At 40.9% G+C, this 17,697-nt stretch overlaps 1 protein-coding gene across 3 annotated transcripts in view; it reads right to left on the minus strand.

Annotated features, from left to right (window-relative positions):
* Positions 1-17,697, minus strand: part of ZEB1 (zinc finger E-box binding homeobox 1) — a 195,231-nt gene that overhangs the window by 13,087 nt on the left and 164,447 nt on the right. For all 3 annotated transcript variants that reach the window (XM_068562246.1, XM_068562237.1, XM_068562254.1), the window contains exons 5-6: positions 8,334-8,536; positions 5,002-5,107 (exon numbers count right to left, since the gene is read on the minus strand). In XM_068562246.1, coding sequence (XP_068418347.1) covers positions 5,002-5,107; positions 8,334-8,536 — 309 coding nt within the window. The remainder of the gene's footprint in view (positions 1-5,001; positions 5,108-8,333; positions 8,537-17,697) is intronic.

Genomic DNA, 17,697 nt, shown 5'->3' on the forward strand with positions numbered 1-17,697 from the left:
TTGATTTTTCTCCCTTTTTTTCTTGATGAGTCTAGCTAATGGTGTTATCAATTTTGTGTATCTTCTCAAAGAACCAGCTTTTAGTTTTATTGATCTTTGCTATTGTTTCCTTCATCTCTTTTTCATTTATTTCTGATCTTTATGATTTCTTTCCTTCTGCTAACTTGGGGCTTTTTTGGTTCTTCTTTCTCTAATTGCTTTAAGTGTAAGGTTAGGTTGTTCATTTGAGATGTTTCTTGTTTCTTAAGGTAGGATTGTGTTGCCATGAACTTCCCTCTTAGAACTGCTTTTGCTGTATCCCACAGGTTTTGGGTTGTTGTGTTTTCACTGTCATTTGTTTCTAGGAATTTTTTGATTTCCTCTTTGATTTCTTCAGTGATCTCTTGGTTATTTAGTAGCATATTGTTTAGCCTCCATGTGTTTGTGTTTTTTACAGTTTTTTTTTCCCTGTAATTGACATCTAGTCTCATAGTGTTGTGGTCAGAAAAGATACTTGATACAGTTTCAATTTTCTTAAACTTACCAAGGCTTGATTTGTGACCCAAGATATGATCTATCCTGGAGAATGTTCCAGGAGCACTTCAGAAGAAAGTATATCCTGTTGTTTTTGGATGGAATGTCCTATAAATACCAATTAAGTCCTTCATTTTGGTTGATCTGTCCATTGGTGAAAGTGGGGTGTTAAAGTCCCCTACTATTATTGTGTTACTGTCGATTTCCCCTTTTATGGCTGTTAGCATTTGCCTTATGTATTGAGGTGCTCCTAAGTTGGGTGCATAAATATTTACAATTGTTATATCTTCTTCTTGGATTGATCCCTTGATCATTATGTAGTGTCCTTCTTTGTCTCTTGTAATAGTCTTTATTTTAAAGTCTATTTTGTCTGATAGGAGAATTGCTACTCCAGCTTTCTTTTATTTCCATTTGCATGGAATATCTTTTTCCATCCCCTCATTTTCAGTCTGTATGTGTCCCTAGGTCTGAAGTGCATCTCTTGTAGACAGCATATGTTTCTGTATCCATTCAGCCAGTCTATGTCTTTTGGTTGGAGCATTTAATACATTTACATTTAAGGTAATTATGGATATGTTATGTTCTAATTACCATTTTCTTAATTGTTTTGGGTTTGTTAATGTAGGTCTTTTCTTTCTCTTGTGTTTCCTGCCTAGAGAAGTTCCTTCAGCATTTGTTGTAAAGCTGGTTTGGTGGTGCTGACTTCTCTTAGCTTTTGCTTGTCTGTAAAGGTTTTCATTTCTCCATCGAATCTGAATGAGATCCTTGCTGGGTAGAGTAATCTTGTTTGTAGGTTTTTCCCTTTCATCACTGTAAATATGTCCTGCCACTCCCTTCTGGCCTGCAGAGTTTCTGCTGAAAGATCAGCTGCTAAGCTTATGGGGATTCCCTTGTATATTATTTGGTGCTTTTCCCTTGCTGCTTTTAATTCTTTGTATTTAATTTTTGATAGTTTGATTAATATGTGTCTTGGTGTGTTTCTCCTTGGATTTATCCTGTATGGGACTCTGTGCTTCCTGGAGTTGATTATTTCCTTTCTCATCATATTAGGGAAGTTTTCAACTATAATCCCTTCAAATATTTTCTCAGTCCCTTTCTTTTTCTCCTCTTCTTCTGGGACCCCTATAATTCGAATGTTGGTGTGTTTAATGTTGTCCCAGAGGTCTCTGAGACTGTTCTCAATTCACTTCATTCTTTTTTCTTTATTCTGCTCTGTGGTAGTTATTTCCACTGTTTTATCTTCCGGGTCACTCATCCGTTCTTCTGCCTCAGTTATTCTGCTATTGATTCCTTCTAGAGGATTTTTAATTTCATTTATTGTGGTGTTCATCATTGTCTGTTTGCTCTTTAGTTCTTCTAGGTCCTTGTTAAATGTCTCCTGTATTTCCTCCATTCTATTTCCAAGATTTTGGATCATCTTTACTATCATCACTCTGAATTCTTTTTCAGACTGCCTATTTCCTCTTCATTTGTTCGGTCTGGTGGGTTTTTTTTAACCTTGCTTCTTCATCTACTGCGTATTTCTCTGTCTTCTCATTGCCTAAGTTACTGCGTTTGGGGTCTCCTTTTCACAGGCTGCAGGTTCTGTTTTTGGTGTCTGCTCCCAGTGGCTAAGGTTAGTTCAGTGGGTTGTGTAGGCTTCCTGGTGGAGGAGACTGGTGCCTGTGTTCTGGTGGATGAGGCTGGATCTTGTATTACTGGTCGGCAGGACCATGTCCAGTGGTGTGTTTTTGGGTGTCTGTCACCTTATTATGATTTTAGGCAGCCTCTTTGCTAATGGGTGGGGTTGTGTTCCTGTCTTGCTAGTTGTTTGGCATGGGGTGTCCAGCACTGGAGCTTGCTGGTCGTTGAGTTTAGCTGGGTCTTAGCATTGAGACAGAGATCTCTGGGAGAGCTCTCGCCAATTGATATTAACATGGGGCTGGGACGTGTCCGGTGGTCCAGTGTCCTGAACTCGGCTCTCCCACCTCAGAGACTCAGGCCTGACACCCGGCTGGAGCACCAAGACCCTGTCAGCCACACGGCCAGGTACGTGGGGAGAGTCTTGCCTATTGGGAAGTCTGTGGTCTTCTGCCAGCGTTCAGTAGGTGTTTCGTAGGAGTTGTTCCACATGTAGATGTATTTCTGATGTATCTGTGGGGAGGAAGGTGATCTCCACGTCTTACTCCTCTGCCACCTTGAAGGTCCTCCCTGTTCTTTATTCTTAATGATGCTTCAAGGAATAACTTTCTCTATGGACTTAGCATCAGGGAAGGGTTTGTGCTTTTTCCAGCAACTGATTCTTTTTACTTACAGTCACTCTGGGTCTTGGTTACTAATTTGTAGTTTTCTTACTTCCTAAACCTTAGGGTCTAATTTGTGGTCACTTCTACCATGTGCAAAGGATTTTATATATTCCTTTTTTTCTCATGTTTACTTCATGCCTGTCTTTCTTACTTTCTTAACTTTATTTTTCTTAAATGTTTTTAAAATTTTTGCTGTGTTAAAGGTGTACAAGCCTCATAGTAAATAATTTTAAGAATAAGAGACATAAATACATAATGAATGGAGAGCAGAGCACAGTGGGAGTTTTGTGTTCTATGACGTGGCCTAAATTTGCCTTATCTTTTAAAGCAGCAGCATACTGTTAGCTTAACAAAGCTCTTCACCATCGAAACTCCTTTGGTGTGATCTGTGCATCCCAACTGTGACTGCAATAGGACCATATGACATTCATTTTGTATGTGAATCTTTCTTACTTTAAGCTTTATTACCCCAATTTTAATATTTAAAAAACTCCCTTGAATTAGCTATATCTCTAACAACAACTTCAAATCATTTCTGATAAGACAGGAGATTATTAAAAATATATTATTGATGTAACACCTGTTTTTCTTAAACTGTTTCAAAAATAAGTTTGCAGAGGAAGGGACGCTTCTGAACTCATTCTACAAGGCCAGCATCAGCCTGATACCAAAACCAGACAAAGACACTTTATAAAAATTTACAAACAAACTCATAGAAAAAGAGATCAGACCTGTGATTACCAGAGCCGGGGGTGGGGGTGGGGGGTGGGGGGGGGGTGGGGGTGGGGAGGGGGTATTGGATGAAGGTGGTCAAAAGGTACAAACTTCCAGTTATAAGATAAATAAGTACTAGGAATGCAATGTATAACATGGTAAGTATAATTAACACTGCTGCATGTTATATATGAAAGTTGAGAGTAAATCCTAAGAGATCTCATCACAAGGAAAATATATTTTTCTATAATTTTGCGTCTGTATGAGACGGATGTTCACTAAAACTTACTTACTGTGATGATAATCATTTCATGATGTAAGTCAGATCACGCTGTACACCTTAAACTTATACAGTGCTATATGTCAATTATATCTCAATAAAGCCGGAAGAATAAAGGACAGTGGTATAAGAGGAAAAAAGATCCGTTTAATATATATATTAATATATGTTAATTAATATTAATATATATGTATAAAATTGATGAAAACTGTTCCATGGCACAGGAGCTGAGAAACAGGATCCTGTTGCAGGCTCTAAAAGACAGTCTTTACTTTCCAGACACATTAATGTGTAAAAATTTAAAAATGTATTTGTATGAATCTTGGTTTGAGCATTTTTAAGTGGTAACTTTAACATTATTTAGCCCCCAACAACCAATTCAGCACAACTTCTAGAAATGCAGTTCCAAACTAAAATACAGATATCACCAACCAGCCCTCACAAAGCCACCCAACTGTACTCTTTATGCAGGATATTTGTAAAATCTTCACGAAATAAGCATGTGCAGACACATAATTTCCCACTCATTAGCTAACAGCTGTTTTTCATTAAAATTATTTAAGTCTTAAGGAACATATCAGAATTAATCAGGAGACAAACAGAGTTCAGCATGCAAATGTGGGATACTTTCAGACATAACATGTTTACCATATAGTAATGTAAAGCTGCAGACAACGAATAGTGTAGAAGAGAAGGGTGAGATGAGGGCAGAGCACACTTTCCTCTTAAGTACCCCCCTTCATGCCTCAGTCCGCGCCCCGCTGTGCTGCCCTCTCCTGCTGACTCCCCAGCACCCATGCCACTTCCTGCCTCGAGTTCCATTTCTACTTCTCTCATGTAAAGAAGAGTGTCTTCATCTCCTCCTTTCCTTGTGCACACGGTACCCCTATACCCTTTATCATTCCCTGGTTAAGAGGAGGCGATGAAATTAACATTCACCAGAAAGCTGAAGTGTTTTCAGGTTGTATGTCTGGTTAACACATGCTATAATTCTGATGAGGAAATTTGGAGTATGTCCTATTGACCTGCTGTACTTCAAAGATTAAGATTCCAGTAAAATACCATTTACAAGCAGAAGATTTCTCCAGATTAGTCTTTATCCTAAAAGAAAAGCAGCGTTTCTAATCATGTGTGTAGATCGCATGTGATATTAATTTATTATCATAACTGCTATGATATTCACCATAGACAAAGAAAACAAATATTTACCACTGTGGATTCTTAAGTGCTCTTTTAGATGGTGTTTGTATTTGAAAGCTTTTCCACATTCAGTGCACTTGAATTTACGATTACCCCCAGACTGCGTCACGTGTCTCTGTAAGAAAGAATTGGTGTTTTATTTATTAAAGCAAAAAGGCTTTAGACATAAAGAACATCCAGTCTGCTAAAAGTAATGTTTTGGTGATTCTTTTGTTTAAAGGCCTCATTTTAACAGTCACAAAAATCTAACACTTGGAATATTACCAAAAAGGAGGTTGATCATCATGGCAACAGAATTCTGACATAAAGGAAAATTTCCACTTCCTAAAGTATCAGAATCACTTTATGAAGCAACAAATAATGCATACTTTGCTAGGAACTAGAGACCGTCTCGCCCGCACTCTGATTCACAGATAAAGGAACTGCAGTCGAGAACATCCAGTCGTCTGTCTCCAGCACAATTACTTCACAGAAGAACAAGGTCTCCTGAACAGAAGAAAGGCTGGGCTTTGTCAGCACTTCAGCCTGTCTCTAGTCAGCCTGATATTTCCACAATGCACCTTCATCTGATGATTTAAGAAGTACTGCCAAATATGGGTTGTTTTAGCTTTCTGCCTGGTCTATCCAATCCCCTCTTTTATATACTTCAAATATATTCTGTACCCTTCATTAATCTTACAGAAGCCCTGCTGGAATTGAATCATTCAACCAGTTCTGCTCATAGATTTCTAGAGGATTCCTCTCCACCCCTGATACTACAGACGCCAGGTTCATAGCCCTGAGCTTCCAGGCTGCTGCTTCACCAACCGCCTCTAAGGAGCCTGTGCCCCAGTCGTCCAGTGAGTCCCAATCTTCTGCACATGTCCTGCTCTTCACCTCCTTGCCTCCGATTTATCCCTTACTTCTTGCCTATGTTTCCCCTGAATTATGACAGTTAAGATTCTACCCATCTGTCAAAGGCTCAAGTTCTGCTTGCTCCGTGCTCTCCCTCACTGGAGTCTCCCTTCTTCTGTCCTTTGTACAGGAAGGACAGATAATGAGCACGTACCATGTGTCAGGCTCTACTTCACCCAAACCCCTGGCTTTGAAACCGAACATATGGTGACAACTCCCAAACTTCTCTCGCTAGACGTCTCCCCTCCCCTCAATGCCAGGCTCTCACAGCCAGCTGCTTCCTCGACGTTCCCCACTGGGAAGCAACAGGCAGCTGTCAACAGGCCTACGATGACCTCTTCATTTCTCTCCTGGCAGTCGGCTCCTCCTCTCATGTCTCTTACCTTTGTGAATAACCCCCTCATTTATCTGATCATCACTTAAGCCCTGAACTTTGGAGGAATCCCTGATCCCTCTCTTTCCCTTAGACCCTTGCTCAATCCCTCAGCAAGCCATCGTGCACCCACGCGGTCCCTAACGATGTCATGTCTGCCACACCGACCACCTCTGGCCTACATCACAGCCACAGCCTCTAAGTGGCCGCCCTGCTTCCTTCTTGTCTCTCTCAGTCTACTTTCCACCCAAGAGCCCGTGCTGCCTTAAAACTATAAAGACAAAATGCAGTATCTTTCAGTGGCTTCCCTATCACACTTATTCTCAGAAGGTCTCCCTACCCTGTAAAAAAAAAAAAAAATAGCAGCTTCCACCACTTTCTATCCTCTTACTCTTGCCTTATCTTCATTCTACCTGCTTTTATATCTGAACATTTCTATCACCTACTAATACACGCCTTCTACTGTCAGGGACTTTGCTCATCTTTTTCACTATTGTGCCTTTAACACCTACAACAGGCCTGATACAGAATCGAAACTGAGATACTTGTTGAATGAATAAATTAATAAGACATGGAAATGCATATCTTTAGGTCACAGCATGATTTTCAAAGGCCAGCAAGGCAGATGGTCTGCCCTTTGGTTTTCTGCCTCCTAACCTAAATCGTTCCCAGTTCTGTTACCCTCACATTATTACATTTATCACAGCTCCTTTCGGACGGTGGTCTGACTACATACTTCACATATAAAACCAATACCTTTGCACCCATCAGACAAATCCTCACAGAAAGTGGCCTTCACGGTCATCAGAGATCTTAACGATTTTATAGCAGCATCTCCTGCTTTCCCCACCCGTTCCATCTGTCCTCTGAAGGTCCCCTCCTTTGACAAGGGCCCTCAGGGTAGAGGATGTGGGGCAGCAGTGGCAGGACGGGGCTGCTCCCCAAACGTCACCTGGCAGGCCCTTTCCCCAGGGCTTGTCTATAGCGTGGTCATGTCGGGACACCAGGGTGGCAAGAGCACGCGTCTGTATTGTCCCTGACGGGACTCGTGTGGGGCAGATGCGAACAGATGGGCTTTGTCTTCCGTGTGTCAGTTTTCTCCCCTCCTGGCACTTGCTCCACCCCAAGTGCCCTGCGTGGACTGAACCACTAACCCACCTAAGGAGAAGCTTGGTCCTTGCTCCCTGCCCGCCACCCTCCCACACCCCTTATCTTAGTCTGTGAGTGTTGTCCCCAGAGTCCTGAGAAGACAGGCTGACCCTTCTCATCATTCTGTTGCAGTTTTCTGGTTTGGGGTAACTTGTCCTCTGGGGGATCTGTGACTTAGGCGCACACAGAGCAGACTCTCATGCACTCAGGTAGACAGATGTTCACGTCCTTGGATATAAGAAACTGGACATAGCCTCAACATACCCTGTGCAGCTGAATATTTACTTGATTTTTAAATCTAGAATTAAGTAGCTAAATTTCACTACTTGTAAGTTGATAGTTATCAGGGTCTTATAAAAGGACAACTGGCAAAAGCTTCTTTAACTTTAATCTGTACTTAAGTACAGAGCCAACAATTTAAACGTAACTTACACTTCTAGGATAGTCTTGGTTTATGCTTCTAGAAATTGAGGCAAAGTGAAACAGAAGTAGAATAAACCATATGAAAATTGAATCTTCAGATTAAAAATGGTTTAGAGTCTAAACTTTAGATTTTTAGAGGCACGCAGTGTATGTAATCAGTTATTTTCCCTACACTGAACATTCCAGAAGTATGTATTTTGAAATCCTAAACGTAAGAGAAATATTTGTTATGGTATAAGCAAAACAATTAAATTGAGATGAAAGGGACCTACCTGTAAAAGAAAAAAAACTTAAGTTACCTCTAAAATAGTGTTCATGTGTGCTTTTAAACTCAGAAATGACCAGATAATCCAAATAAATCATCACTTTCCTTTTCATAAGGCTGTAGACCAGACACTGTCCAGTACATCCCCTAAATTTTTCAGTATATTAAAACCCTCGCCTTCTGTGGAGGGGTGAGTTCTCAGTGTGGAAAGTTCGTGAATGCAGTCATTCCACTTACTTGATCTCTTCCTGATTTATGGGAGGTCATGTGACGTTCGAGCTGGGTTCTGTATGCAAAGGTGTAACTGCACAGGGAGCAACTGAAGTTATCTTCATTCTTTTCGTGGCGATATTTGATGTGTTCTTTCAGAGAGGTAAAGCGTTTATATCCTCTGTCACAATACGGGCAGGTGAGTAACTGGGAAAATGCATCTGGTGTTCCTGTAAAAGAAGGATCGTATATTTTAAATTTAAAACGTTAAAAAAATATTACCAGGACAGACCTTCAAGATGGCGGAGGAGTGAGACATGGAGATTACCTTCCTCCCCACAAATACATCAGAAATACATCTACATGTGCAACAACTCCTACAGAACACCTACTGAACGCTGGCAGAAGACCTCAGACCTCCCAAAAGGCAAGAAACTCCCCCACGTACCTGGGTAGGGCAAAAGAAAAAAGAAAAAACAGAGACAAAAGAATAGGGACAGGATCTGCACCAGTGGGAGGGAGCTGTGACGGAGGAAAGGTTTCCACACACTAGGAAACCCCTTCGCGGGCAGAGACTGCGGGTGGCGGAGGGGGGAAGCTTCGGAGCCACGGAGGGGAGCGCAGCCACAGGGGTGCGGAGGGCGAAGCGGAGAGATTCCCGCACGGAGGAGCGGCGCCGAGCAGCACTCACCAGCCCGAGAGGCTCGTCTGCTCCCCCGCCGGGGCGGGCGGGGGCTGGGAGCTGAGGCTCCGGCTTCGGTCGCAGGGAGAGGACTGGGGTTGGCGGCGTGAACACAGCCTGAAGGGGCCGGTGCGCCACAGCTAGCCAGGAGGGAGTCCGGGAAAAGGTCTGGAGCTGCCGAAGAGGCAAGAGACTTTTTCTTGCCTCTTAGTTTCGTGGTGCGCAAGGAGAGGGGATTCAGAGCGCCGCCTAAACGAGCTCCAGAGACGGGCGCGAGCCGCGGCTATCAGCACGGACCCCAGAGACGGGCATGAGATGCTAAGGCTGCCGCCACCGCCACCAAGAAGCCTGTGTGCGAGCACAGGTCACTCTCCACACCGCCCCTCCCGGGAGCCGGTGCAGCCCGCCACGGCCAGGCTCCCGTGATCCAGGGACAACTTCCCCGGGAGAACGCACGGCGCGCCTCGGGCTGGTGCAACGTCATGCCGGCCTCTGCCGCCACAGGCTCGCCCCGCCTCCGCCGTACCGCTCCCTCCCCCCGCCTGAGTGAGCCAGAGCCCCCGAATCAGCTGCTCCTTTAACCTCGTCCTGTCTGAGCGAAGAACAGATGCCCTCAGGCGACCTACACGCAGAGGCGGGGCCAAATCCAAAGCTGAACCCCCGGAGCTGTGCGAACAAAGAAGAGAAAGAGAAATTTCTCCCAGCAGGCTCAGGAGCAGCGAATTAAGTCTCCACAGTCACCTTGATGTACCCTGCATCTGTGGAATACCTGAATAGACAACGAATCATTGCAAAATTGAGGAGGTGGACTTTGGGAGCAACTGTAGACTTGGGTCTGGTTTAATGTTTATCTTAGTTTAGTATTTATTATCACTGGTAGATATTTTTTATTGATTTGGTTGCTCTCTTCCTTTTTTTAAAAAATATATTTCATTTTTCTCTTTTTGTGAGTGTGGATGTGTATGCTTCTTTGTGTGATTTTGTCTGTATAGCTTTGCTTCTACCATTTGTCCTGTGGTTCTGTCTGTCCGGTATAGTTTTGAGTGCTTGTTATAATTGGGGGATTTGTTTTTTGGTTTGGTTGCTCTCTTCTTTCTTTCTTTCCCCTTTTTTAAAATTACTTTTTAATTTTTTTTTATTTTTAATAATTAAAAAAATTTTATTTTAATAACTTTTTCTTTCTTTCTTTTTTTCTCCCTTTTCTTCTGAGCTGTGTGGCTGACAGGGTCTTGGTGCTCCGGCCGGGTGTCAGGCCTGTGCCTGTGAGGTGGGAGAGCCGAGTTCAGGACACTGGTCCACCGGAGACCTCCCGGCTCCACGTAATATCAAACAGCGAGAGCTCTCCCAGAGATCTCCGTCTCAACGCTAAGACCCAGCTAAACTCAACGACCAGCAAGCTCCAGTGCTGGACACCCCTATGCCAAACAACTAGCAAGACAGGAACACAACCCCACCCATTAGCAGAGAGGCTGCCTAAAATCATAATAAGGTGACAGACACCCAAAAACACACCACTGGACATGGTCCTGCCGACCAGTAATACAAGATCCAGCCTCATCCACCAGAACACAGGCACCAGTCTCCTCCACCAGGAAGCCTACACAACCCACTGAATCAACCTTACCCACTGGGGGCAGACACTGAAAACAACGGGAACTGTGAACCTGCGGCCTGCAAAAAGGAGACCCCCAAAACAGCAAGTTAAGCAAAATGAGAAGAGCAGATAAAGGAGCAAGGTAACAACCCACCAGACCAAACAAGTGAAGAGGAAATAGGCAGTCTACCTGAAAAAGAATTCAGAGTAATGATAGTAATGATCCAAAATCTTGGAAATAAAATGAAGGAAATACAAGAAACGTTTAACAAGGACCTAGAAGAACTAAAGAGCAAGCAGACAATGATGAACAACACAATCAATGAAATTAAAAACTCTCTAAAAGGAATCAATAGCAGAAGAACAGACAAGTGACCTGGAGGCAGAAGAATAGATAAGTGACCTGAAAGATAAAATAGTGGAAATAACTACCATAGAGCAGAATAAAGAAAAAAGAATGAAAAGAATTAAGGACAGTCTCAGAGACCTCTGGGACAACATTAAACACACCAACATTCGAATTATAGGGGTCCCAGAAGAAGAAGAGAAAAAGAAAGGGATGTCCAAGAAAATACTTGAAGAGATTATAGTTGAAAACTTCCCTAATATGGGAAAGGAAATAGTCAACCAAGTCCAGGAAGTGCAGAGAGTCCCATACAGGATAAATCCAAGGAGAAACACACCAAGACACATATTAATCAAACTATCAAAAATTAAATACAAAGGAAATATGTTAAAAGCAGCAAGGGAAGAACAACAAATAACATACAAGGGAATCCCCATAAGGTTAACAGCTGATCTTTCAGCAGAAACTCTGCAAGCCAGAAGGGACTGGCAGGACATATTTAAAGTGATGAAAGAGAAAAACCTACAGCCAAGACGACTATACCCAGCAAGGATCTCATTCAGATTCGATGGAGAAATTAAAACCTCTACAGACAAGCAAAAGCTAAGAGAATTCAGCACCACCAAACCAGTTCTACAACAAATGCTAAAGGCACTTCTCTAAGCGGGAAACACAAGAAAACGAAAGGACCTACAAAAACAAAACCCAAAACAATTAAGAAAATGGTAATAGGAACATACCTCTCAATAATTATCTTAAACATGAATGGATTAAATGCTCCTACCAAAAGACACAGGCTCACTGAATGGATACAAAAACAAGACCCATATATTTGCTGTCTACAAGAGACCCACTTCAGACCTAGGGACACATTACAGACTGAAAGTGAGGGGATGGAAAAAGATATTCTATGCAAATGGAAATCAAAAGAAAGCTGGAGTAGCAATTCTCCTATCAAATAGACACAAGAGACAAAGAAGGACACTACATAATGATCAAGGGATCAATCCAAGAAGAAGATACAACTATCATAAATATTTATGCACCCAACATAGGAGCACCTCAATACATAAGGCAAATGCTAACAACCATAAAGGGGAAAATCAACAGTAACAGAATTGTAGTAGGGGAGTTCAACACCCCACTTTCACCAATGGACAGATCACCCAAAATGAAAATAAATAAGGAAACACAAGCTTTAAATGATACATTAAACAAGATGGACTTAATTGATATTTATAGGACATTCCATCCAAAAACAACAGAACACACTTTCTTCTCAAGTGCTCGTGGAACATTCTCCAGGATAGATCATATCTTGGGTCACAAATCAAGCCTTGGTAAGTTTAAGAAAACAGGTCATATCAAGTATCTTCTCCGACCACAACGCTATGAGACTAGAAAAAAAACATGGAGGCTAAGCAATACACTACTAAATAACCAAGAGATCACTAAAGAAATCAAAGAGGAAATCAAAAAATACCTAGAAACAATGACAGTGAAAACACGACGACCCAAAACCTATGGGATGCAGCAAAAGCAGTTCTAAGAGGGAAGTTGATAGCAATACAATCCTACCTCAAGAAACATCTCAAATAAACAACCTAACCTTACACCTAAAGCAATTAGATAGAGAAAGAAGAACAAAAGCCCAAAGTTAGCAGAAGGAAAGAACTCATAAACATCAGATCAGATATAAATGAAAAAGAGATGAAGGAAACAGTAGCAAAGATCAATAAAATTAAAAGCTGGTTCTTTGAGAAGATACACAAAATTGATACACCATTAGCCAGATTCATCAAGAAAAAAAAGGGAGAAGACGCAAAGCAATAGAATTAGAAATGGAATTAGAAATGAAAAAGGAGACAAATGACACTGCTGAAATACAAAGGATCATGAGAGATTACTACAAGCAACTATATGCCAATAAAACAGACAACCTGGAAGAAATGGACAAATTCTTAGAAAAGCACAACCTTCCCAGACTGAACCAGGAAGAAATAGAAAATATAAACAGACTAATCACAAGCACTGAAATTGAAACTGTGATTAAAAACCTTAAACAAACAAAAGCCCAGGACCAGATGGCTTTACAGGCAAATTCTATCAAACATTTAGAGAAGAGCTAACACCTATCCTTGTTTTAAACTCTTCCGAGGGAGGAACATTCCCAAAACTCATTCTATGAGGCCACCCTCACCCTGATACCAAAACCAGACAAAGATGTCACAAATACAGGCCAACACCACTGATGAACATAGGTGCAAAAATCCTAGCAAACAGAATCCAACAGCACATTAAAAGGATCATACACCATGATCAGTTGGGGTTTTTCCCAGGGATGCAAGGATTCTTCAATATACGCGAATCAGTCAATGTGATACACCCTATTAACAAACTGAAGGAGAAAAACCGTATGATCATCTCAGTAGATGCAGAAAAGGCTTTTGACAAAATTCAACACCCATTTATGACAAAAACCCTCCAGAAAGTAGGCATAGAGGGAACTTACTTACCTCAACATGATGAAGGCCATATATGACAAAACCAAAGCCAACATCGTTCTCAATGGTGAAAAACTAAAACCATTTCCTCTAAGATCAGGAACAAGACAAGGTTGTCCACTCTCACCACTATTATTCAATATAGTTTTGGAAGTTTTAGCCACAGCAATCAGAGAAGAAAAAGAAATAAAAGGAATCCAAATCGGAAGAGAAGAAGTAAAGCTGTCACTGTTTGCAGATGACATACTATACATAATACTATACATAGAGAATCCTAAAGATGCTCCCAGAAAACTGCTAGAGCTAATCAATGAATTTGGTAAAGTAGCAGGATACAAAGTGAATGCAGAGAAATCTCTTGCATTCCTATACACTAATGATGAAAAATCTGAAAGAGAAATTAAGGAAACACTCCCATTTACCATTGCAACAAAAAGAATAAAATACCTAAGAATAAACTTACCTAAGGAGACAGAAAACCTGTATGCAGAAAACCATAAGACACTGATGAAAGAAATTAAAGATGATACAAACAGATGGAGAGACATAACATGTTCTTGGATTGGAAGAATCAACATAGTGAAAATGACTATACTACCCAAAGCAATCTACAGATTCAATGCAGTCCCTGTCAAACTACCAGTGGCATTTTTCACAGAACTTGTATGGAAACACAAAATACCCCGAATCTCCAAAACAATCTTGAGAAAGAAAAATGGAGCTGGAGGAATCAGGCTCCTGGACTTCAGACTTATACTACAAAGCTACAGTAATCAAGACAGTATGGTACTGGCACAAAAACAGAAATATCAATCAATGGAAAGAAAGAGCAGAGATTAACCCATGCACATATGGTCCCCTTATTTTTCATAAAAGGAGGCAAGAATACAATGGAGAAAAGACAGCCCCTTCAATAAGTGGTGCTGGGAAAACTGGACAGCTACATGTGAAAGAGTGAAATCAGAACACTTCCTAACACCGTACACAAAAATAAACAATGTAAGGCCAGACACTATAAAACTTAGAGGAAAACATAGGCAGAACACTGTATGACATAAATCACAGCAAGATCCTTTTTGACCCAGCTCCTGGAGAAGTGGAAATTAAAACAAAAATAAACAAATGGGACCTAATGAAACTTAAAATTTGCACAGCAAAGGAAAACATAAGACGAAAAGACAACCCTCAGAATGGGAGAAAATATTTGTAAATGAAGCAACTGACAAAGGATTAATCTCCAAAATTTACAAGCAGCTCATGCAGCTCAATTTCAAAAAAACAAACAACCCAATCCAAAAATGGGCAGAAGACCTAAATAGACATTTCTCCAAAGAAGATATACAGATTGCCAACAAACATATCAAAGGATGCTCAACATCACTAATCATTTAGAGAAATGCAAATCAGAACTACAACGAGGTATCACCTCACACCAGTCAGAATGGCCATCATCAAAAAAATCTACCAATAATAAATGCTGGAGAGGGTGTGGAGAAAAGGGAACCCTCTTGCACTGTTGGTGGGAATGTAAATTGATACCGCCACTATGGAGAACAGTATGGAGGTTCCTTAAAAGACTAAAAATAGAACTACCATACGACCCAGCAATCCCACTACTGGGCATATACCCTGAGAAAAACCATAATTCAAAAAGAGACGTGCGCCACAATGTTCACTGCAGCACTATTTACAATAACCAGGATATGGAAGCAACCTAAGTGTCCATCGACAGATGAATGGATAAAGAAGATGTGGCACATATATACAATGGAATATTACTCAGCCACAAAAAGAAAGTTATTTGTAATGAGGTGGATGGAACTAGCGTCTGTCAAACAGAGTGAAGTTAAGTCAGAAAGAGAAAAACAAATTACCGTATGCTAACACATATAAGGTTCTGAAGGTCGTAGGGGCAGGACAGGAATAAAGACGCAGACATAGAGAAGGGACTTGAGGACACAGGGAGGGGGAAGGGGAAGCTGGGTGGGACAAAGTGAGAGAGTGGCATGGACATATATACACTACCAAATGTAAAATAGATAGCTAGTGGGAAGCAGCCGCATAGCACAGGGAGATCAGCTCGGTGCTTTGGGTCCACCTAGAGGTTTGGGATAGGGAGGGTGGGACGGAGACGCAAGAGGGAGGAGATACGGGGATATATGTATATGTATAGCTGATTCACTTTGTTATACAGCAGAAACTAACACACCATTGTAAAGCAATTATACTCCAATAAAGACGTTATTAAAAAAAAAAAAATTACCAAAGCTACCACCAAGGCCCTCTGCTACGTACCAGACATTATGCTTTGTATTTGATCCTGAAAACAACACACTGATCTCCCCCTCTATTTTATAGAGAACGTGAGGCCCAGAAAAGGCTAAATAACTTCCAAATCACACAGCCAGTAAATGATGCAGTCAGAAGTCAAAAACACGTGCTGTGTGACTTCTTCACTACAACGTTATTTCTTCTCCTCGTTTGCGCAGTGGATCAGAGAAAAGTGGCACTCTAGTTACAGTCCTCGGAGAGTAAGCAGCGCACGGACTGTGTTTCTAAGATGCCCTTGCAGGGAAGTGTGGCCCTGTGCCCGAGTTCAGACCAAAAGAGTGTGTACTGTGAGGAGCAGTGGGGGCCAGAGCGGGCCCGGCCCACTGAGACGCCCCTGCATGGCTCTTCATGTTCTTTTTCCTCCTGAAACACGCCGACACACTTTCTGTACAGTTTTATCTGGATGACTATTACGATAGCTTTCAGAAAAAAAGGGCATTATGGATGAATTGTAGTTTGCGGAGTGAACGAGATATTTTTTACATATGGAACCATCTAAGCCTGCCAATCCTAAAAATGAAATACCACTTTGGCCAATTAATATTTAACTAAGAGTAGATTTCCATATTTGATGTATTTCTTCAAAGAAATTAAGTTCCTAAGTGACATCTTATTGTAAATATCATCTTACCTTCATTTTGAATTTCTTAACAGAAAAAGACCACCAAAGAAAATTTCATAACATTCTTCAAATGCTTCATAAACATGTGTCCCCATTACTGAAATTCAAGTCTATGTAAATTAAATGTCTTGCTTAAGGGCAGGCCTGCAAATAATAAGCTGAGCACCTGACTCTATACAGCTAAATACACTGAAATATGTATCAAATATACAAATAAAATCAAATAACCAAGACCCCCATGGTTTATGCTGTTGTTTTTTTTTTTTTTTTTTTTGTTATCAGCTAGCAAGGCACCTGGAACCAGAGTTTTCTCTTGGTGATGACTCTGGCATGACCCCCTTCTTTGGGGACTAGAGTAGCCACATGAGGACATTTTGGGGGGGAAATCAAGTTATAATATTTTGTCTAGTATCAATTTCCTATTTGTACAGACAAGTGGGAAACCAACATCTGGGACACTCTCCTTGCCAGACTGTCTGTTTATCCTACTGGTCTCAGCGGCTAACGTCAGAGTCCACCGTTACAGGTGTTTGGTCATCAGTACCACAGTCACAGTGTGATTCCATGATTCAAGCTCCTTGTACTCCTGGGTCATAAGCGGTCTGCTTGCATTACACTCTATTTTCTTCTTTACCTTCATGATTAATCCTTCCAATCAGTAAACAAAATACTAATAATTCCGTAAAATGACAAGTTTCTCATACTTAACTAGCAAGTTCTTTTCATAAATCAGTATCTATTGAATGTTCATACTCATGAATCAGTATCTATTGGATGTTCTCACACGTATGAGATATGAATTTATTCTTTGAGGCCAATTGCGTAAAACAATGAAAAAAATCTAAATATTTGACATCATAAGTTATAGAATGAACAGGTTTAAAAGTTAGAATTTTTGTTTCTGTTTTAAAAAATACTGGACTATTATTTTTTAAAAACTCACTTTTTAGCAGTGAAGACTTGTCATGTAAGGGAAAAAATGTTTCTTTTTAGAATTCCTATAATAAACTTATGGTAGCAATTCAGTACTACTAAAAAATCCAACCTGTATCTGACCATTTTTTGAACCATAACTTCTTTATGTATCTGTGACCATGAATATACTTATTTAAAAAACATTTTAAATTTCTGTATCTTAAACTTCCTTTAGTAGGCAGACTGATATAAAACCTGTGAAAGATTTCCTTGATTTGTTCCCCACTGAACCAGAATTTGTGATAAATCCATCTGTTGGAGTAAAGTTTCCCTGTTTGCAACTTATGACATGCAGGACGGTATGTTTCATCTATTAAAACACTAAAAACCTAAGTGC

The sequence above is a fragment of the Eschrichtius robustus genome, chromosome 1 (assembly GCF_028021215.1).
Source record: "Eschrichtius robustus isolate mEscRob2 chromosome 1, mEscRob2.pri, whole genome shotgun sequence".
NCBI lineage: Eukaryota > Metazoa > Chordata > Mammalia > Artiodactyla > Eschrichtiidae > Eschrichtius > Eschrichtius robustus.